Below are 22,265 nucleotides of genomic sequence, written 5' to 3'. Positions count from 1 at the left end.
CTTTGAATTGGTTTCGCCCACAAACGGCTACACTGCACATACAGCAGGTATTTAGGGGCGTGGTTTATTCCCCCAAAGGTGTGTGCGGAAGAGCTCTGTCTCAGGTGCTTCGTGACGATACAAGAAGACCTGCTGACATTTGGATTCAACCTTAACGAAGTGATAATATAGTCATTTTTATAAAGAATAAGCTACACATCTAATATTCATTACAACACTGGTGGGAAGGTCAAGCTGATCCTGTTGGACTTCAGTGGGGGGGCGCTTTTGGAAGATGCATTCCGCCGAATACAACGTAAGTTCTTATCAAGTTTGAAATTAAACTTCTTTGTGCTAATGAATATGCAAATGGTTCTGTACAACAGAGAGACACACCGTTTTACTACACACCCAAAGTGTGGGCCTAGCTTTTCTGTCGGAGCTGACTATCTGTTTACACGACGAGGCCTACATTACCAACGATTACAAACGTGATATTTTGGCCCTTGACAACGTTTTGGTATATGGGGCATTCTACCGAATTAGTGCAAAGTGCGGTCCCACAACAAGAAAAACTATACTACAAAACAATTAAGTATTCAGACATAGATATTTACTAAGAATATGTTATGGTCTATTTAAACACAAGGCATTCAATTAGATAGTGATAAGCTTAATACAAAAACATCATTTATAGGGTAGCCTACTTTCTATTGGGAAGTAGCTGTCCCCAACCCTGACATCTAAATGTCAATTTCTGTAAATAACATTTAAAACATTTTATTTTATTTTGTTCAATGGTGTATTTAGAAGATCTTTATGATTACATTCAAACAGAAGTTGGAATATTTAGATTTATTGTGGGTTTAATTCTTTAATAAAAAAAACTATAGGCCCTACTCAAAAAATCATGTCCCCAGTTTTCATGTCACTACCGAAACACAAGGGGTTTTAGTCCATTGGCTGAGCCTGTTTTTTGTTGACAAGGCAGTGACACTGCATCCCTGTCCCTCATGGCTGAATGGCAAGTAGCTATATCCCATACTTTTGATATAAATATGTTCCAATATCTGAAAATCGGCGTGTAACCTTAAGAATTGTCACTACCGAACCCATATTATCTTCAATTAAGTAAACTTTTCCGGAGTTTTATGCAAAGTATTGTGTTTTTATGTGTGTAAACCTCTTCAAAAACGTGTATGCTAGCATTCTTATGCTCAATTTTAGCTAGAATCGTCACTACCGAAACATATGGTTACGTTTCGGTAATTGACATGATCGTTTATGTAGTGACAAAATGGAATGGCAAGCAGGTAGATCCCATAGTTTTGAAATAAATGTGTTTTAAAGTCTGAAAATCAGTATGTTACTTTAAAGGTCTCTTATTATACTATTTTTAGGCATGTATTATAGGTCTCGGATATATAAAAAAACATGTCTATGAAGTGTTTCAGCCTGTTACTAAAGTGCTGAATCTGGGTCAGTAGCTTCAAACATTCACACTTCAACATAAGGCATGTTATGAGTTAAGATTAAGCAATAAGGTTGAAGGAATATGATACAACCTTGAGAACAAAATACTGTGGTCACTACCGAAACACTGGATGTTTTGTAAAAAATTAAGTATATTGACTTATCAACTAAAATGATATGATACTGATTGGTTTAATGTATGTTCAATTTCAACAATCATCAACTCTGGAATCAATATGATCAGTATTATGTATTTTACAAAGAAAAATTGCATTATGATTTTTATGAATTGTATTAATTGAACTTTGAAATTTGATTTGATATTAAATTGCATTGATTTTATTGTGAAAACCCTCAAGAAATATTTGTTAAAATACTATTTAGAGAAGGGAAGGTAAAACAATCTTAACAGGTTAATATAATACTGTTTTACTACAGTGTATGTATGTATGTATATATGTTTCGGTAGTGACCATTTTTGGTAGAGGAAGAACATTCCAATACTGTCTGAAAATACGATATAAAAATGTACGGGTTCTTTTACTAGATATGTGTAATTTAGACATGGTACAAAATATATATGGACAAAGTTTTGGGAAAAAAACATACAAAATTTCAAAACTGTTCCAACCTGACTTTGCACCAATTCGGTAGAATGGCCCATATAAAGATTATTTAGTTTCTGGGCCTCTTTTATCCAAGCACCAACACTGATACTATGATGTTTTCCCTCTGGTCTGAATGAATAATTGAACTTTGAAGACTTCACTTAGGCTTACACCATTTGTAACCCTATGTGGTGTGTCAAAAAAAGTCGGGAAAGTTTAGCATGTTTGTGAAGTGAACATTGTATGTAAATAATGGAATAGAGGCCTAGAAAACCTCAGTCAGACACAAGGTGTCATTATTATTCACAAAAACACTCCTTACCCTAGGGGAAAAACTCACTGCAGTGTACTAGTATGTGCAGGCTACTGCTGAGAATGTAGCCAAACAGGAAAAGGCTATTTCAGCAAAATAAACCTTTTTCTTTATGCATTAGTGTGACAATAACAAGGAGTTCAAATCCATTTGTTTGACATGAAAAATATCTATAGAGCCATTGCCAGGCTCAGACAGGAGTGGGTGCCTGTTAGGTATTTGTCATAAAAGAATGGCCAAGCGTGTCCTTACTTGACCCCTCCCTGCTTCTTTGGAGACATAGCGAAACTAAGAAAACAAGCTGCTGCTTTTTTTCTTTTCATTTATTTTTTCATTAAAAGGTTATTCTTTGGAAAAGTGTGTGGGATTGGATTTCTCAAGAAAACTTTGAGTTGCTGTAGGTTTCAAAATATACCTTCACAAAAAAATACTTTAAAGCTTGTCATGCACCACATGGCATTCTGCTCCTAAAAGTTGGGAGAGATAGTTGTTTTTTCTTAAGATGCAGTGAAACTGTTGGGAAACTATCATTTATTTCCTTTGTTAATATTTGATTACTTCAATGAGTAGATACTGGATCTAATGGGAATTCTATGATTATTGCAGTCAGTCTGTTCTCTGTTTATGTGGTGACTCAGTAGAGAGAGAAACAATTCTTCAGGCAAGGCCATGCTTTTCTCTTTTTTCTCTTACTGCATTTCAGGACACATTTCAAGGGTATTCTTGTTGAACAGCAGTAAAGTGAGTACAGTGTTAACGTCACGTCTCTTATTGTTGACTCTACTGAGTGATGCTTTCAAAGGAAAAGTGGACAAAACTAGATAGTTAAATAAATGTTTAATTGTGTTCAGTTATCACATGGGCTTTGTTTGTACTTATTCAGGGCTTTGTCACTTTGGCAAATGTCTGCATCTTTGATAAGAATAAGACATTCTCTGTGTGTAAATCCTTATGGAGGCTGCTTCCATACAAGGCCAGCAGCATTCATTCAGTCTTTCTCTGTTCTGTAAAGAGGAAGACGCAGTTATGGAGGATTTTGTAGATTTTTCTCCCAGCCTTTTGCTTAGTTCCTCCTTGAGCAGCAACTCTGTAGTATGCCACAAGGCTGTAGCCTCACTCCTCCTCACACACAGTGATGCTGCAGTATAAGGGGCTAACTGTGTAAAGTGTATGCTTAGGGCCAATGTCAAGTATTAGATCTCTGCAGGTGTTTACTAAAAGTAAATATGAGGCTACTGGAATTGTATTGATTGGCTGTCATATTTGATTGTCCCTTTTTTGCTAGCAGTCTCTGGGGTGGTTTGTTTGGATAGGACAGATCTATGCTGGTGAGATCAAAGGAGGTTTTTAAGAGCGTTTTAAATGGGAACTCTACTGATTTTCAAATCAAAGTCCGTTTACAGGTCGTTGAGGGGTTCTACCGCATATGTGTAAAACGTTACTAAAGCTTTTGTTGGTCTCCAGAGGGAGCAATGCCAAAACTGATGAACTGATGTCACTTGAGGCAAAGTCAATTGAGGCTGAAGAATAACACTTTGAAAGTGAATACATTTAGGGGTGTTTAATTAAAAAGAAGTGAGCTTACCTCATCTCTGTTTTCTAGCGACACTGATTTAGCTGCTTCTAGTATAATGTGCCAAAATCAGCCCTCAAGGGAGAGCGCCAGTCTCTTTTCCTTGTGGCCAAACTGTGGGACTACAACTTCCGTCACATAAAGCCATGGGTCCCAAACATCCTTTTGTCCCATAGACTTAACTTGGGAACAGGACATCTGTAAATCAGCACATTTTTTATGTAGTTGAGGTTAATCAACTTAAATCATTAGTCCTTTATTGCAAGCTAATGTGTGTGAGTCGAGGTGCTGGGAGGCAGGGTTATGTATCTCTAAGGGTCCCATGGATGTGGAAGATCTGGGTCCTTTTACACTCAGTATAAGTCAATATTATTTTGGCTCTATGCACTACTGAGCAACCTTTTATAGGAATGAACAGTGTCGCAGCCTCGAAAGGCTGTATCAGTCTCTTTATACGTCCACTGCCCAAATCTTTAACCAATCTGTGGCAGGTTGCATAGTGGGTAATGAAGGCTCCAGGTTTTAACAGGACTATATGCAAATGTGCAGAATAAATTATGTGGTTTATTTGGCTCGGCTGCATCAATTTCTTAATATTATTTTATTATTTTATCCACCCTGAGTTGGACAATGTTGTGGCTGTGCAATTCTAAAAGGGTGGAGCTCTACTTTAGGGCTGAATGCTTGGCTTTTGGCTTTTTGGTTTTGCTGTGTGTCACTGTGAAACGGTGTCAGCTTCTAGTCACTACACATTAGTTTCGAAATATGTCGACAAACCACTTGAGCAGTTGCAACATGCAGATTATATGTAAAGAATATCGGGCTGCACCTATGTGAACACACATGGAGGTTTAGAGAAAAATGGTTGCTTATTGTACACACGCTGATCCCACAGTTAAGACTAAAGGATAAGGGAAGTATTTGTTGTGTTGCTGAATGTGGACAGCATTCAACTGGCTGATTGTCTGAGAAATACAAAAACATTGTCTGAAGCTTGTAGGCCTTTTTGTTGATCCAGACATTTTGATTTGTCACAATACGAAGAGCACTTAATGATGTCTGGTCCCGCCAAGTCACGACAGAGTAAGAGTCAGCCAACACTATCAGAACTGAAGCACTTAACATAATTCTTAAGGGTTGTACTTGTATATCATATTTTGTATGTTTCGTGTTTACAACTATGATTTTGCTGGGATTTCTTAGTTCAGCGCTATGAATATTTTTGATCCCCTATCTTTGCTCTCAACATCTTTTCTTTTATCATATCGGGATTGGCTATAGAATTTCTGTATCAGTTAATACAATACATCTGTTGCATCCCTTACTTAAAATCATGAATCATTGACTTTATTAATCCCATGTGCTTTGCTGTGACATGTCAAAATGTCTTCTGCTGAGACCAAGAATCATTGTATTTACATTAGCTGAGAATGAGACTTTAATATCTATAATATAGTGGGTCCCTTTTTACAAGGTACGCCATGTTGCAAGGTCATCTTTCTACTTTAGGACAAACCATACAGTGGCACAAGAACAAGTAATTTTCGGTTTTAACATTACCTGAAGGCCACCATAGCTCTCAAACACTTATATATCTGCAGTAACCCAGCCATGGCATTCATTTGTTGCTTCTAATATTGTGTTATGGTGAGGATGGCCTCTGAGCAAGGCAAAGGTCCTGAAAGAGACCACAACGTTACTTAGTTTTGCACTTGGTAGATCGTTATCGCTGTATTGTAAAGGGAGGGGGAGAGGAAGGGTATTCAGTTTGTTCCAATTTGCAACCACCCCACTAGATGCCACCAAATCCTACATATTGTCCCTTTAAGGATTATTACACTTACACAACCCTTCATTATGTCAAACATTGCACAGCTGTGAAGAAAATGTTTTTCTCCCAAATAATGACTTAGTATCTTGTTATTTTGAGAAACTGAGTCAGTGTATTTTGAGAAAGTTTCCCATAGCATCTAAGTAGCCAAGTACAATGCATCACTAGTTTATACCCTGACAAGAATTCTGGATTGTTCAGACAAATCGTTGTTAATAAGGTTGTAGACCAGTGTTGTAATGACATAGCTGCAACTGTGCTTGAGGGCTTCGTTATTTTTCACCACACCCTTCAGCAGTTCTAAATTGTTTCCCACTTGTCAAACCGGTTAGACTACTTGGACAAACTCACTGCAGGATATTTCACAACAACTTTGATTGCTTTTCTTGTCAAACATTAACATTTTGTTTTAGTCTGCATCCACATGATTGGTTGTGTTGAGAGACGGACAGCACTACTTCCTGTTTAATAATTGGCAAGGCACGGCTGAGCTGGTATTTAAAAAAACGATTACACATAGCTATAAAATGTTATACTAACTCTTTCTAGGAGTGAAGAATGGGAAATGATGGAGAGCATATCATGGTTTTATTAGGCTGTGATCAGGGTGACTGATAGAGGGAGACCCTGGAGCACTCGCTGACCCCATCTCTAATGATCCTCCTCATTCTGGCCCATGATTGCTGTTAGAGATTCCAATTAGAAAGCATGTGTGGAAGCCCTAGCCGTGTAAGAATAGGCCTTAATTGCCATGAGTTATCATCTAGACTCATGTAATTGAGCCCCCATCTTCAGGGGCAGCACATCTGACAAATTGATTTAATACCAAAGTGATTCTCCACCCCTAATAGCACTTGGGCTTCTTCACTCATGGGCTACAGGCACTGAATTCATTGTGTGTTGATTGCTAACTGGCCAGAAACCTTTCTCTCAGTCCACCCACTTGAGAGAGCTCCACACACACACACACACACACACACACACACACACACACACACACACACACACACACACACACACACACACACACACACACACACACACACACACACACACACACACACACACACACACACACTGCATCATAAAGAAGCCCATAATCTCTACGTGGTCCTTCTCAGTTAATCATGTAATTTCTTCCCACGAACATGTGTACCTGAAGGTGTGGTAGCTTCGTCCCACTACCTGAACAGGTCTGACAAGTATTGTATGCCACCATGTGACTACCTGTTTGAACTTGTCTCTCTAGGAAAGAAGTTAAAGGCATACACATCCCATTTTTGTATATATATATATATATATATATATCTGAAGTTAAGATATTGAGAAAGGAAACTGTTCTTGTTTGTTTTACAAATAAAATAATAATAGGTCATATTTTCATAATGGGGACAGTGATGAATTAAAAAAAATGTATGTGATTAATGTGCTGACAGTGTTATTTCTTTAAGTTTACTTGCGGAAAATACCTTCTAAGACAGGGATGGGCAAATGGCGGCCCGGGGGTTGTTATGCCTGCTGTGACGTTAAGTTGCCGCTTGTAATTATGCGTGACAAGCGTTATATCTGAATTTGGCGAAACAAGTTTAATATTCCAAAGACCAGGACTTTGTTTATTTGAAATCAGATGAAAACAAACTGTCACGGACCCTGCCGTGTTATCTAGGATTACTATACGCTTTTCATTCATAATTTCAGCGGGAGGGAGGGGGAGCGCCCCTGAGGAACAGCAGAGTGCGTGTTGACAGGTGTCTGTGTTGACATTCCCCTTATTGTGGAATAAGGGGAATGCAGAGACAGGCTACAAGTGTCTTAGGTTCAAGTTAGACAACTAATGTCTGGGTTAGTGTTCATGACTTCATGTTTATGTCATCTTAATGGTTAATCTCAATGCACACACATTTTCCGTGCTTTCCAATAGTTTAAAATAGTTTTATTCCACTGTTAAATAACCTGTTCAATACAAACATGCCACTTGTAAAAATTAAATAACATTTCTGTGAACTGATATTTGTTTAGTGAGCTTATTAGAGGATGTTCCCTGAAAGATTGTAAAATATCAATGAAGATGTCAGACTTAATTTGTAAATAATTACATGCAGTGTGTGTGTGTGTTCCAAGTGAATCTGCGGCCCCCTGGTGGCCAGTACATACATTATGTGGCCCAATCATTGTGGAATCATATCTATTTTAAAGCAGAGGTTAGTTGCAGTGGTAATGGCCGATTGATGCCACTTTTAGATGTGCTCACAAAGCTGATTATTTCTAAACGTTTTCCACAAATACTTAAACTGGATCCTGTAACTGACAGGAAGCCAGTGAAGATCTGCCAGAACAGCTGTGATGTGGTCATATCCTCTCTGCCCGGTAAGAAGGCGTGCAGCCGCATTTTGGACTAGCTGCAGGCGACGGAGCAAAAACGTATTGACACCAATACTCAGGGAGATACAATAATCTAAACGAGACGTTATAAATAGGTGGATGATCTGGTGATTTACTTGTCATTCTGCTTTTCTATTGTCAAGTTTTCCAATTACCCATGGACATTTGTAGACTTAATACATTTATTTTAAAATAAATGTACAGCAATCAAACAGCAAATGTTGACAATTAGTGTCAAATATATGTTTTCAATGTTCAGCGATTTGATGTGTCATCTGTTATAATCATTATTACTATTGTTGTTGTTATTATATATGCTCTCCAACTATCAGCAGTCGCCATTGAAAAGCCCACGCCACGTAATTAAAGTAAATATGATCTGCATCCACATCACGGTACACTTGCTGTATGTTTGCTGACCGTGTATCTTTTTCTTCATCAGGGCCGCCATGGCCGTCACGAGCAGATTGACTTCCTTACCAACAAAGAAAAGCCGTCGTCAAAGCGGAAGATCGGCATGGTGATCGGCGTTGTGGTGGCTCTTCTCATCCTTGCCGCCGTTGCAGCATTCCTCATTTGGCTGTTTCTCTGTGAGTATAGTTGGATGCTTCCCTCTTATATATCATCCACAGTAGAGTATTCTTGAAGTTTGAAGCACAGTGCTTTAATAGGTCTGGAGATGTTGGACATGTGGTGGACAGTTTTTTGACATAAATCAAAGTTATTCTAAACAGAAATAAATGAGAAATTAGCTGAATATTTAAATTATTTAAATCAGTTACTGCCAAGACAGCCATAACATCAGATACTGCAGAGTGGATCATTTGCACTTACTGTGAAGACACAGCTCTTTGATAGAAGAGTGTAAGAGTGGCTTGTTTGGACTTTGTCATTTCCCATTAGTGTTTGCCTATTCGACAGCTCGGACTTTCTGCTTTTAATAATGCAAAAGAGACAAATGTCACAAAGACTAAGGCGCAGCTTCCTTGTCATTTACTCATACTGGGTTTGATGAAAAGGCCTCTGAAGTGTTGATAAACAGCCTCTTGATTCAACTGGCTGTTTTAATTGCTCTGAGAGCCGAACTGTCTGCTGGATATCAGATCACACTGCACAACTTTGAAATGGTGCTTCAGGGTCTCTTTAAAGCTCTACTCTTCTATCAGAGGGAGCTATCTTATAGCATTTTGTTGATCAAACACTGAACTCACACCTGCCTCTCCCCCAAGTTAAAGAAGCTGATTCAGAAGGCAGTTATGGTATGCGGCTCGGGCCTTCAAAGCAGGTCTACAGTGGGCATATGAAGTTGGTTGATGTACCGTATGACCAGAAGCTGGAGGACACCAACAGCAAGGAGTTCGACAAATTGGCAGACAACCTGGAGGCACTAGTGAGTTTCACATAAGATGACTTTCCTGTGTTTCTTCCCCTTTCTTATTTATTGTTAACTATTTTGAGCACAGTGTTACATTCTGTTCCCTTTTCTCAGTGAGGATTAGCTGTGAAAACGCTTTAAAAAAATGCCCCTCCCAATGCACAGTTACTGCTGAAGGCACAGTAGCGTGGGCGGGATAAAACGCTGCACATTCGCTTCGTGATTCCCTCAACAGCATCTCCTATTATTGGAGGCAGTGGAGATGTTTGTAGCACCACTTAGGAGCAAGTTGATACAAAAAAAACCTCGCTCAAACCCCATCAAGTGCACACAAACGTACATAAGTGAGGGTAAGGATTAGAGTGGAGCTGGAATATTAGATCACTAGATGATTGAGGGGAAAAAGCTTTTTGATGTACTAGCTTTTTTTGCAATTGCATACAACAACAAACAGGATAGCTTTTGAGGAACAGTTTCAGGTCTACGTTAGTGTTTACACGATTGTGAAGTATGGCTTTAAGTAAACAACGCTTGGCTTAAAAACACCCTTGAGATAGAGATGTCATGTTCAACTAACTGTATTCTGTCTCTAGAGTCCTTGAGAAAATATAGTTTATCCTCTCTGTGTCTCTAAAGTTGTTTTAGTAAAATGCTAATGAGTTTACTTTTGATGTTGCTAATTTAAACTAATAGTCATTTTGGTATATTGATATTTATATAATCTCCCAATGTAATTTGCTGCTAAATCCCTAACATTACAAATGAAACCTGCTCATGCTTTCTTACTCTTTTCTTGGTGTTAGATGTTGTATAATACATGTTAGTGTCTAACCTGCATTTAAAACTACAAAGAATGACTGCAGCCTCGTCTGATACACTTTGCAGCTGAAGGCAAAACACTTAATTGAGAATCCCATTGTTGTGTGCTTTGCATGGGAGGCGGTTTTTATGTTAACATGCTAATTTGTACTTCTGTCTTCAGGCAGACAAGCAGTCCTTAACTTGTTCTTTTCAATAAAACCACACATCTTTTATACACAGCTTTTACAAAACTACAAGAAAGATCCACTCCTCGGAAAATACTACAGCAAGTCTGTGGTCACTGCTTTCAGGTAATGAGATGTTGAGATTTGTCTATTTTTTAGATGGTGAAAACTTCATGAAAAAAAATGTTTCACAATAAATCTTGCATGAAGAAAATGCTGTGTTGCACTGCCCCCTGGGAGTTCAAAAGTTAAACTCTGTTGTATTTTGTCGAATAAAATCAAGGTTAGATGAGGTCTGTTGACAGTTATGTGTTAAGCATTGAACACTAGTTTATTTAGGCATTTTGTTCAATCTGTAATGGTAAATCTGCTCGATTTGGCTACTAGGAATATCAGTAATTGTCATGTTCTACTATCTGTGCTTATTCTTGAATTGTGAACCTTGTTACTGAAAACTCTCTTTATGCTCTTCCTTCCCAACCTCCATCCATTTCTCTCCCATCTCTGTTTCTACCAGTGAGGGTGTGATCGCCTACTATTGGTCCGAGTTTATTATTCCTGTCGAAGACCTGGAGATCGAGCCGGAGTTCTCAGAGGAGCGAGTGCTGGAGGTGTTGGAGAAAGGCATGAAGGAGCAGCGCAGCCTTGGGAACCCCGAGGATATCAAGATTAGTGAAGTCACAGCCTCATGTAGGTACCATCAGGGCCAGGGAGGAGGAAGGGGGGGGGGGGGGGGCATTACACCAATGGGCAGAAAGATGGGGTGAACTTGGAGTATGCTACATCTGGCTGCCTTTTATGACATCAGCCTAAGATAAAAACTCTGTGAATACAGATCTTAAAACACTGTCATCTCCTATCAGCATTGGTATCCTGTATGGTTTCTATTCGTATTAAAGGAGCTTGCTTTGAGTTGTGCTGATAAGATGATAACAGATAAGCCAGGCCCCTCTGCTTGTGCTGCATCTGAGATTGCACATTCAATGCTGTTTGGATCCTCTAATGATATTAGCTGGGCTCTGGCCTGGCTTGAGACAGCCATTTCTCTTCCTTCCGCCCTATCAGCATTCACATTGCATTTGTCCACATCCTGGCCCACAGCCAAGCGTTGGCCCTGTGACTCAGTGGGTTTTTGGTCCTCTTTTAAAATGATTTCTGTGGGTATGATTTGATGTCGCTGTCCCAGATAGTTAGACAGAGATGTATGGGTTGCTGCTGCGGGGCAAGGTGAGATGGAGCAGAAAGTGCTACACACCATCACCAGTTCCCATAACCGCAGGGAAATTGAACAGAAAATGTGCAACCCAAATATTTTAGGGCTCATGCATCAAATCGTTTCAACCCTCCCAACATCAGCGACCCATTCTTACCTTTCCTCCTGTTTTTCTGTCACTCTCTCTCCATCTCCAGTCACAGATTCCCGCATGGCCAGGAACCCCAGAGCCAGTGAGTCCCATTTCAATCACTCCAAGTTGTAATTTTCCAGCTGGCTAGATGCTCACCCCCCTGCCAGTCTTTAACGAATGTCTGGCCTGTACTGTACATGTGCGGCTGTAGTCAGAGATGGAGATCCCTGCGTCAGGCACACAAAACACTTTTTTCTTTGACACTGTGCTGATGTATTACTATTAGGATGATTAGACTGAATTACATGAACTTAGTAGCTGTACCATCTTACATTAATCTATTTTTCAGATACATCTATAACATAAAGGATGGAATAGTTTGACTGTTCAAAATGTGTCATTGTTTTTGCATAATTAAATGTTGCATAATTGCAAATAAAAGTTACTCATCATTTTTATGCCCACTGTATGATTCAACTAATCTTATTTATTCCCAGATGAGTGTTTCTTCCGTCTGGAGGCTTCCGCTACGGCACAGACATTTCATTCACCAGGCTACCCTAAGGCCTATCCCCCCAAGTCACGGTGTCAGTGGCAAATACGAGCTTCAGAGGTTAACGCCATAACGGTTTCTTTTCCTGATTTCCGCATCGAGGATGACTGCTCGGATGACTTTGTCTCCATCTATGACTCTTTGAGTCCAGATGAATCCCAGGCCATCACAGAGTAAGTCAGAGGGCTGAGAATGTCCTGGCAGTTTGGAAAACATGTTGGTCATGGTACATGGTCATAAGGGTAGGGGCAGCATTTCTTGCACTAATGACTCTCCCTGAAGTAAAGGCAATAATCTGACTTGATTCGATCCCACTGTAAAATAAATTGTGACACAAATCAAATTCTCATTTGACCTTACACCTTGGTAGCAGGGTTTGTTTAATAGGGTTCAACCAACATTTGTCTAATTTATTTAGCCTTGACGATCAGAGGGGGGTGGAATATAGTTCTGCATGATTCCCACAGGAAAACCACGAGGTATCACTTGACTGAAATGTTGCAGAAGGGTTTAGGAGTAAAAGCTCTTTTTGATGTGGGTGGAAAACATGTTCCACTTCATTCCTTTCAGTAGATTTGTGATTACAACTTTTTTTTTTTTGTGTTGGCCCTGAAGCCTTTTGCACTGCATGTCTCTCTTTATTGTTAACTTTTGAGACCTCGGTGAGATTGAGTTGGCTCAAAAAGACCTCTGCTTTCAAATCTGTGAAGGTTGCCAACCTGAATCCTGCTACACCACTGTGTGTAATTGCACTTTGTCTATGGGGGAGGGCTGTGATTCTGAAACGACAGGCTCCTGTATGCAACATCAGTTGTAGCTGCAGGCAATTTCTAACTCAGAAATCATTGCCAAACAAATATGCTTTACCAGGCGATGCATAACATTTGATAAATCTATTGAGCGATCAGTTTTATCCAAGGTGACATGAGGTTTATGAGAGCCATAATATAATACTCTATAATGACATTATTCTACTAGAGGTAGATGTATTGCTGATCTTGCAGCGTCATTCACACCTCCATTGCTCTGCCTCCAGCAGTGCTGCAACTTTCTGCTAATGCACCTAATGTTTGACTTTGAAACTCCGCCTAAGCAATTTCTATCTAGTGCTGGCACATCTCATCTCATGTATATCTTTTACTACCCCTCTCTGCTTATCTATTGATTTTCCTTTTCAAATGATTTTTCTCTTGAAAATGTTTAAACCTGTTAGCTGTATTGATGTTTTAGTGCTTCTGACTTAGGGAACTCAAATACAGTTGTTATTCTTCTAAGTGTTGCGCTTCCTAAGGGAGAGAGAGGCCGTTTCTCAATCGCGAGGATGCTGGCTTGGTAGCACAGCCGAGCCGAGCATCTTGCTTCAGAAGCAAGGCAAGAATACTTCCTGGCATTCGGAAAACAAAGACTGGAACAGGCTAGCAAGTGTGCAGGTATGAGAGGCCCCGCCTTACATCTTCCGCCACAGATTTGGGGAAATTGGTCCATGCACAAAGCATTGTGGGGATTTTAAGGACGCGAAGTCTACCCATGTGCAGCCTCGAAATTTCCCCCAAACCAAGGACGCGGCCTCGGTGGAATTCCAAGTATGCTGGAGATTGGAACAGTCCTTCGGCGGCACTCGATGACGTAGCATCCTTGAAATATTGTCTTGGAAGCCAATATCCTCGCGATTGAGAAACGGCCAGAGACTCCGACTTTTAGCTCCTGCTTTATGGTAGTGTTTACAACAATTAGTTGCTTCTGATTCTGTTACTTTTGACTACCTATCATTCTCTCACAGGAAGTGTGGTCACAGGCCCCCCACCAACCCCCTTGAGGTGGTGTCATCCGGCAACATCATGCTGATTAATCTGATTACTGACAGCGAGGTCCAGAGGCCTGGCTTCCTGGCTAACTACAAAGCCATCCCCAGGGCAGAAGGTAGTTCAGCGATTAATGGCCATTATTTTACTGATAGATTCTATACTTTATCCATTTACCTTGATTTGTTTAGTTCTGCTTGTGTTTGAATACCTAACCAAGAAAATGACCATTGTGTATCAATAATCATCATCTTGCGTGAATTCTTGATGGAAACTTTGGTTTCCTGGAATGCCTTCACGGTATATCAAAACATCCAGTATTCATTTTTTATGCAGTTTTAACGCATGCTCACTATTTCCCAAATACATACATTTTTGCTAAAACCTTACTATTTAAAACATTTCTGAAAAATGTGTCCTATGCTGGCATGCGAGGTACTTGTCATGCGAGTCCAGCAGTGTTTAAATAGGGAGTCATTTATATATGAATAGTGATTATGGTGGGTAAGTGTTTCTTTTAAATCCATTTAAAAAGGAAATTATTTTTTACTGAATGTGAATTTATGACTTGCTCTTTTCAGTTAAAGTGTGTGGCGGCCAACTCCCTGAAAACAAAGGAGTCTTCACCTCCCCACTTCACCCCAGCTTCTATCCCCCTGCAGTGGACTGCAAGTGGACCATCAAGGTTTGAAACACTGCTTGTCTCCCTTACCCCCTCCTCTGCCTGAAACCCCTCCACCCACCACCTCCTCCTCCTCCACCACCGTTAGCCTGCCATGAGAGGAATGCTGAGGCAGCACTGTGGAAGCCAAGCTGTTCAGTACCTCCTCTATCTTCATCTGTCAGCCCGCTGTTGCTGCCGCAGCTCTCACTGAGCTGCAGTGCTTTATGTGTTGGTTTTGTTTGCTGTGTGTGTGTGTGTGTGTGTACATGTACATGCGTGTGCCATGGCCTGTTTGTGTGTGTTGCGAACTTGTCTACTTGCATTTACATGGGATGCAGATGCATGTCTTGGTGTGTAGGAGGAGGAGTGACATGCATGTTAAATAAGGTCTTTATGAACCAATCACCTCTTCCTCTGCTGTAGGTCCCTGCTGGGAAAGAGGTGCGTCTGAAGTTCACCATGTTCCGCATGAAAGAGCCTGGGGTGGATATCCGTGTATGTCACAAAGACTTTGTGGAGGTGTTGGGCACAAAGTAAGACATTCACTTATTTAAATGACACCTTTAATGATTCCCTGCAACCGTCACAGTTGACAGATTAACTGTTGGTTCAACTTCGACCCACTACAGTACACAGTTTTTCTATGAATTTACTTGTATTTTAGTTGTCCTTCCTCACAAGAATATTGTAATTATTCCGATACTTTTGCAGACGATTGTTTTGTTTAGGAAATGTCTCAATGCTCCTGTTTTTTGACCCGTTTTGGTCACGGTATATCTAAAACATCTAGTATTCATTTTTGTATGCAGTCTTAACGCATGCTCACTATTTCCCAAATACATACATGTTTCTGAACAATGTGTCCTATGGTGGCACGCGCAGAACTTGTCATGCGAGTCCAGCAGTGTTTAAATAGGGAGACATTTATATTACCGTTTTGGTTGCAATTATTCTCTAATATCGATCAGCAAGTAATCATCAGAATAACTACAAAAATTAAAACAGTGTTTTCCTTTAAACATATGTCTTGTGTCCCAGGTATTGTGGCGAATTGTCCTCTTTGGCTCTGACCAGCAAAAGCAACGTCCTAGAGGTGATGTTTCACTCCGACGAGTCCTTCGCTGACAAAGGCTTCAGTGCCGAGTACAGCGCTTACGATCCCGCAGACCGTGAGTAAAGAGTCCCGTCTCTCACCCATTTTTACATGGCATTTGGCGGGAAGGCTGAAATGTTTTGGATGTGACAGGGACATGTGACAGGGACATGTGACAGGGACACTCATAGCCTGCCATTACAGAGTCAGACGGGGGTAGGGGAGTAGCTGTGAAGTCTGAGAGACGATGAGATGGCAGCTGTTTGACAGTCAAATGGAGCCGTTTAGTGATAAAGGCTTAGGAACTGCAGCAGTGAAACACAAGAGCTAGACTAATCACCAGATAGCTTGTTTATTGGGTCCATTTTATTTGCCACTGTCAGTCAGGAGCACTCTACTTACAATATGCTCTGCTCTTTATGTTGTCTCCAAGTTTGACCAGAATAGATTTAGAATGGCTCTGATCAACAGGGACAAGGATTGGCAATGTGATGGATGTTGTGAACATACTGTGTCACTCCCTTATTCTTCAATTTGTCATGATATTTTTTTCTCCTCCTTGTCTTTTCTCCTTCAATATTTTCTCTGTTGTTTGGGAACAGCTTGCCCCGCCAAGTTTGCCTGCGCCTCGGGCATCTGCATCGCAAAAGACCTGAAGTGTGATGGCTGGAATGACTGTGGTGATATGAGCGACGAGATGAAGTGCCGTAAGTTCCCGCACGACCCAACAGCACTTTTTCTGTCGTTACTCCTTTCCTTATTTCATATCCTCTTCTCATATGAACACCTACTTGCCTTCTTGAGAGAGATATATGACGAGAGAACATCAATACCAAGCTCATAAATGCCCCTTAAATATGAGGCCAGGGCCAGGCAAGAAGCTAGTTAGCTTAGCATTAAGACAGAAACACAGGGAAATGACTCACCTGGCACTGTCTAAAGGTAACAGAATCTGAAGAGTATGAACACGTTTATCGGGTGATTTGTTACGGTGTTGCCTTCATATTAATGTTACTAGGCTCCATGAAGTAACTTACTGTAAACCAAGCCCTCAGAAGCAGGTACTGGTGTCCAATATATGAGTGATTTGGGTTGGTGAACGATCCCTTTTCAATCACTTGTATAATCTTCCTCAGTTGCATTGTTTAATACACACTATTTTCTCTTACTTCAGAGTGTGAGAATGATCAGTTTAGTTGTTCCAATGGCCTGTGCAAACCGAAACTCTGGGTGTGCGATCGAGTCAACGACTGCGGAGATGGGAGCGATGAAAAGAGTTGCAGTAAGTATTGCAAAGCCTATATAATGCTAATTGTGCTAACATTAAAGGCACATCACTGCTAATGCTCTGGTCACTGTCTCAATTTTATTCCGTGATGGAGTTTGTTTGAAGCACTGCCCAATTTTCTCATCACTATCTTTCATCGGCTCCAGGTTGTCAGCCGAACGAGTGGCGCTGTGGTGACGGGCAGTGTTTGCCTCAGGACGTTGTGTGCGACAAAAAGAAAGACTGTGAAGATGGAAGCGACGAGGCCTCTTGTGAAACCTGTAAGTGGCAGCGCTTATTCTTTTTCCCAGTTAATATATTTAAAAAAAAAAAACCCACAAGAGTGATTCACAAGTATGTTAAACAAACCATTAAACAATTAACCTTCGTCTGTAAAGTTTTAAGTTTTACAAAGACATTGCACTGCCAACTTTATTAATAATTCAAAGCATATGTCCTGTCACTGTTCACATTCTTCCAGCTCTTTCTAACATTTCCTCCCCTTTCTACTTCCCTCTTTATCAATGTTCCTTGCACTCACTTAGTCAAGCACACACACGCACAGGACTTTCTTGTATTTCCTTTTGATTTGTACTTCTGTGAACAAAGAGGTATATTAGACCTCAACCCCAATCAATACCCCCAATCAATGCAATCTGCTCCTCAATCACTACACATTGTGCATTCAAGCCTCACTTTAAAGCCCCACTGATTGCATAGTATTTTACTGGTTAAACTTAGCAATCATCTAAAAGCTTTGATTGAAATACGCTATGTGTTTTGATTTTGGGACCTGTCTCCACCCCATTGTAGCTCCAGGCGTCTGCTCTGAGTTCAGCTTTAAGTGCGGGAACGGCGACTGTGTCAACAAGGTGAATGCCAAATGCGACCGCGTCAAAGACTGCTCTGATAACTCCGACGAGGACAGCTGCTGTAAGAAATGTTTTAATCTCTTTCCCCTTCCAAAATTAAGCTTTTTTTTTTACATATTTTAAAACAGCTGAAAGTGGATCTAATCTCTTCAGTGTCATTCAAACTAGATTATAGCAGAGCTGGGTTGAGCTGCGCGTTGGGCTGTCTGTTAGAAAAGAGCCCCAGGCCTTGACTACTTTATTTATTTCATTCGTCTTTGAAAGCAGCTCTTGTCAGCTCTGAAGTTTTTTGCTTTTTCCTCCATTTAGGCCTCAGGGTGTGTCTGTTTTTTGATCAACTAATATGCCAGTGTGCCTTATTAGGATTCCAGAGAGTCATAGTAGCCATAACAGTTAAGGCCAGCATCATGATTGCTTCCAGTAATCTCTTTTTTTCGATTATGCATGCCATTCTCTCCAAATATTTTTGCTCTTACCCTCCAATGCTCCTCCTCTCTCATTATATCCTCTGTTAAATGTCAGCGTGTGGCACCAGGCCGTATAAGCTGAACCGCATTGTGGGAGGGCAGAACGCTGCCGTGGGGGAATGGCCCTGGCAGGTCAGCCTTCACTTCCAGACCTATGGGCATGTGTGTGGGGCCTCAATCATATCTGAGAAGTGGATCCTCTCCGCCGCCCACTGCTTTTCAACCAGCAGCCCAGAGTGAGTGACAGCTCAAACACCCATAGACTGTACCAAGTAGATAGTATAGTAACACATCCACTCTTTTTTTGGTTTAAAAAACATTATTAGTGCCCTCATGTTTTGTTTATCATCACATTTTTCAACCTTTTATTAAATTCCATTATGCATATTCTCAGACAAACAGAACTCTGCTCAACAGAGGAGTATTTTATTCAAATTGTTAAATCGGAAAATTAGCCACTGATGGAGTTAATTTAGAAAAACCTTGGGGAGGGGGGCAGAATTTACATCTCAACTATGAAAGCATGGAGCTGTATTCACAAGAGTGCCCTGTAGGTGGAGCACAAACCCTGCTGTTAGACCTGAGCAACCTCTATTGTTGTTGAGAAGGGATTGTGTTCATTTTCAGTTGTTGATGATATTTGATATACAAAATGATATTTCATTTTCAAGCTTTTTCCAGATGACTTTATATGGAAGCCACAACAAAGATATTTAGTCATATATCATCATAAGTAGCAAGTCGTTTTGCATATTTATGAACAGATTTAGCACCTACAGTATATCAATAAAATGAAATGCAATCCAATAATCAAGCACTACCTTTGTGGATTATGATATTCTGTTTTTCTGTTAGAGAGGTTGCTGAATTGCTTTCCATTGAGTTTACAGTACTAGCATACATTGCAAGGCATATGTAGATTGTTACTAGATTGCACATATGTTTATGATGTTGCACTCATCCATCCTGGCTCCCATGTAACCTTTGCCCTGCAATGCTTCCAAAGGAATCATGTTGCCTCCAACTGGCTGACCTACAATGGCATGCAGGATCAGTACAAGCAGGATGGAGTGCAGCGCCGGTCAGTGAAGAAGATCATCACCCACCCAGATTACAACCAGATGACTTTTGACTATGACATTGCACTGCTGGAGCTCAGCGAGCCGCTGGAGTTCACCAACACCATCCAGCCCATCTGCCTACCCGCTCCCTCCCACATCTTCCCTGCAGGCACGTCCTGCTGGGTCACAGGCTGGGGCGCGATGCGAGAAGGAGGTATTATGCATGAATTGAACATTTTGGATAGAACTGTCATTTGTTGTTTCTCACTGTTACTGGTTATTATATATTTATGCTGTGTTCTCTCTCAATTCGGAGTGACCCACTCTACAGTTGTGTTTTCCCTTTCTGCATATCCAACTAAAATCAAAATTAAGACATCCCACTCCTCCCCCATCTTTCTCAAAATGAGTTATTCATCTCTGTCCTTCATCTTCCTCCCCTGCCTACTTCCTCCTTCTTCCCTTTATCTCGTTCTCATTTCATCCTTTATTCTGCCTTTCCTTTAATGTCCCTCCCATTTCTTTATCTTTCCCATCATGACATATTTCTCTTCCACTCAACCCTCCCTCTAGTTTCCCCTCTCATCTTTTTATCTCATCCGCTCTATTCCATTAAGCCTTCCGTCCATATCCATATATCAAGACAGACGTTGGCTCTCCTGGGAAGCCTCTTAAACCTTCATTAGCTAACACTAATCCAGACCATTAACACCTTTTGATGTTAGTGACTAACACAGAGGCCATGTGACCCCTTTGTCCTGCTCTTTCAGGTTCAAAGGCTCAGCTACTGCAGAAGGCGAGTGTGAAAATCATCAACGACACGGTGTGTAACATTGTCACCGAGGGCCAACTCACCTCCAGAATGCTCTGCAGTGGATTCTTGTCCGGAGGAGTTGACGCATGCCAGGTGAGACCAATCAACATGTTCTCCAGAATAGAATAGAAGGACAAAAGGCTGATGTAGAAAGGTTTTCACACCCATATAATCATCATGCTCTCACATCCAAGGCCAATCTAATAATTGCTCTCCTGTCACCAGGGAGACTCCGGGGGCCCCCTGGTGTGTTTCGAGGAGAGTGGAAAGTGGTTCCAGGCCGGCATCGTGAGCTGGGGCGAGGGCTGCGCTCGTCGGAACAAGCCGGGTGTCTACACACGCGTCACCAAGCTGACAGACTGGATCAAGAAGGAGACAGGGATTTGATGAGGTCGGTAGGATCAGAAAAGGGACACAGAACGGGGAACAACATCAAAGTGCTAAAAATAATGGAGACTGAACTTTGAGTCGTATTCAGGACAAGTCTCTCCAAGATCTATTCATGTAGCAGCAGACAGCTGAGGATACTGCTGCACCGACCCAACTACTCTCATGAATGACCTAAAGCAACTTATTTTATGTAGACGAAACTCTGCAAAGTGTCTTTTGACACACATCAAAATAGTCATATTTCACTGGTGAATGTATCCTAAGAGAAAATGAGGAAATATGCATATTCTAGGAATTTTGTTCCTAATATTTGTCAAATGTAACTTTTTAAGATGGATGGAGAAACTAAAAAGGTTATACAGTTTAAAAAATAAAAATAAAAAAAATAAGGAAATATGGCTCTCTTGGAACAGTTTGGAACTGTGCCAGTCGGTTAATGCTGTAAATAACTATAAATTGAGGTTTTTATTAATCGAATATCCTATCAGACCGTAAATGGGGTTCGGCCTATTTGCAACAAAACAAGTTATCTACAAGTATTTTCCAAAGCATTGCATAGGTTTTTATATTGATTCAACTATTTTTATTTTGCCATTAGTCTCAGTTTTTATCAGTAAACTATAAACATGAACTTTTAGCGCTGTCTGCATTGCCATGTATTTTTTATGATAAAAACAAAAGAACAAGATAAAGACTCATCATGTTGCTCAAATCCAACATGCAGGGACAAGCCAAAAAGCCTACAAAAGTCATGTTTGGTATACCGAATTGTACCAACTGTACATTTTATTTTTTTTAGTTGTTGATCAAACCAGGGGTCATAGATCAGTATTTGTATTACATATTTACAGATGCTTACTCGGCTTGTCTGGTCTGGAGTTTCCTCTCTTTGGTCACTGCAAACTCAGGGAACTTTTAAATCTCAAATTTGACAGGATGGATCTTTTATATTTGCACTTATCTGCGATTATTCCTGCAAATATTGTTGTCTGGATAAGCAAACCAAAGATTTGCAAAAGTGTTATTTATTCAAGGGGTAAAAATTAAGAAGAAAAAAATGTTGAAGGTATTACTCAATGGATCTCTTTTTCATAATTGTAAATGTGTATTGTGTGAAAGCAGGGAGAAGCCACAACTTTAAGATATTTTCTTGTACTGTGTCTTTGGAATATGGACATTTTACAACCTTTGTTTGTTTGTCTGTGTTTGCAAATGTTTTTATACTAATGAGTCTTAGCAATAAACATATTTTATCGGATTCCTCATCACCTAATTGTATCACCTGTATCATTTGTCTTCGACTAGGTCTCGCTTTGTATTATGTTGTGCATAATAAATGCGTGTCTTGTGAGACCTTGTCTCTCCTCACAGAAGAATTGTAATGAGCATGTACCTCTCCTCCCCGCCGTGAGCAGC

At 40.5% G+C, this 22,265-nt stretch overlaps 1 protein-coding gene across 2 annotated transcripts; it reads left to right on the top strand.

Moving 5' to 3' along the window:
• Positions 1-90: 90 nt before the first annotated feature.
• On the top strand, positions 91-22,117 carry zmp:0000001114 (suppressor of tumorigenicity 14 protein homolog). Of its 2 annotated transcripts, none has more exons than XM_034127399.1 (19): positions 91-295; positions 8,602-8,749; positions 9,389-9,549; positions 10,576-10,646; positions 11,038-11,210; positions 11,931-11,966; positions 12,364-12,592; positions 14,200-14,339; positions 14,803-14,906; positions 15,309-15,418; positions 15,924-16,054; positions 16,581-16,685; positions 17,153-17,260; positions 17,413-17,526; positions 18,059-18,178; positions 18,640-18,820; positions 19,591-19,859; positions 20,416-20,552; positions 20,685-22,117. In XM_034127399.1, the coding sequence occupies exons 1-19, from the start codon at positions 275-277 to the stop codon at positions 20,844-20,846; spliced, it is 2,520 nt and encodes an 839-aa protein (XP_033983290.1). In that variant the 5' UTR covers positions 91-274; the 3' UTR covers positions 20,847-22,117. The 2 variants fall into 2 exon arrangements, with proteins under 2 accessions (XP_033983290.1, XP_033983289.1); XM_034127398.1 differs by lacking the exon at positions 91-295 and adding an exon at positions 8,106-8,144.
• Positions 22,118-22,265: the final 148 nt, after the last annotated feature.

The sequence above is a fragment of the Trematomus bernacchii genome, unplaced genomic scaffold (assembly GCF_902827165.1).
Source record: "Trematomus bernacchii unplaced genomic scaffold, fTreBer1.1, whole genome shotgun sequence".
Taxonomy (NCBI): domain Eukaryota; kingdom Metazoa; phylum Chordata; class Actinopteri; order Perciformes; family Nototheniidae; genus Trematomus; species Trematomus bernacchii.
The sequence above is the reverse complement of the archived record's forward strand: the minus strand, read 5'-3'. Positions and strand labels throughout refer to the sequence as shown.

Coding starts and splice junctions, on each gene's coding strand:
- zmp:0000001114 (XM_034127398.1), top strand. CDS start 8,121: ATGTGGTCATATCCTCTCTGCCCG. Junction 12,593..14,199: donor GAATCCCAGGCCATCACAGA/GTAAGTCAGAGG, acceptor ATTCTCTCACAG/GAAGTGTGGTCACAGGCCCC. Junction 18,821..19,590: donor TTTTCAACCAGCAGCCCAGA/GTGAGTGACAGC, acceptor ATGCTTCCAAAG/GAATCATGTTGCCTCCAACT.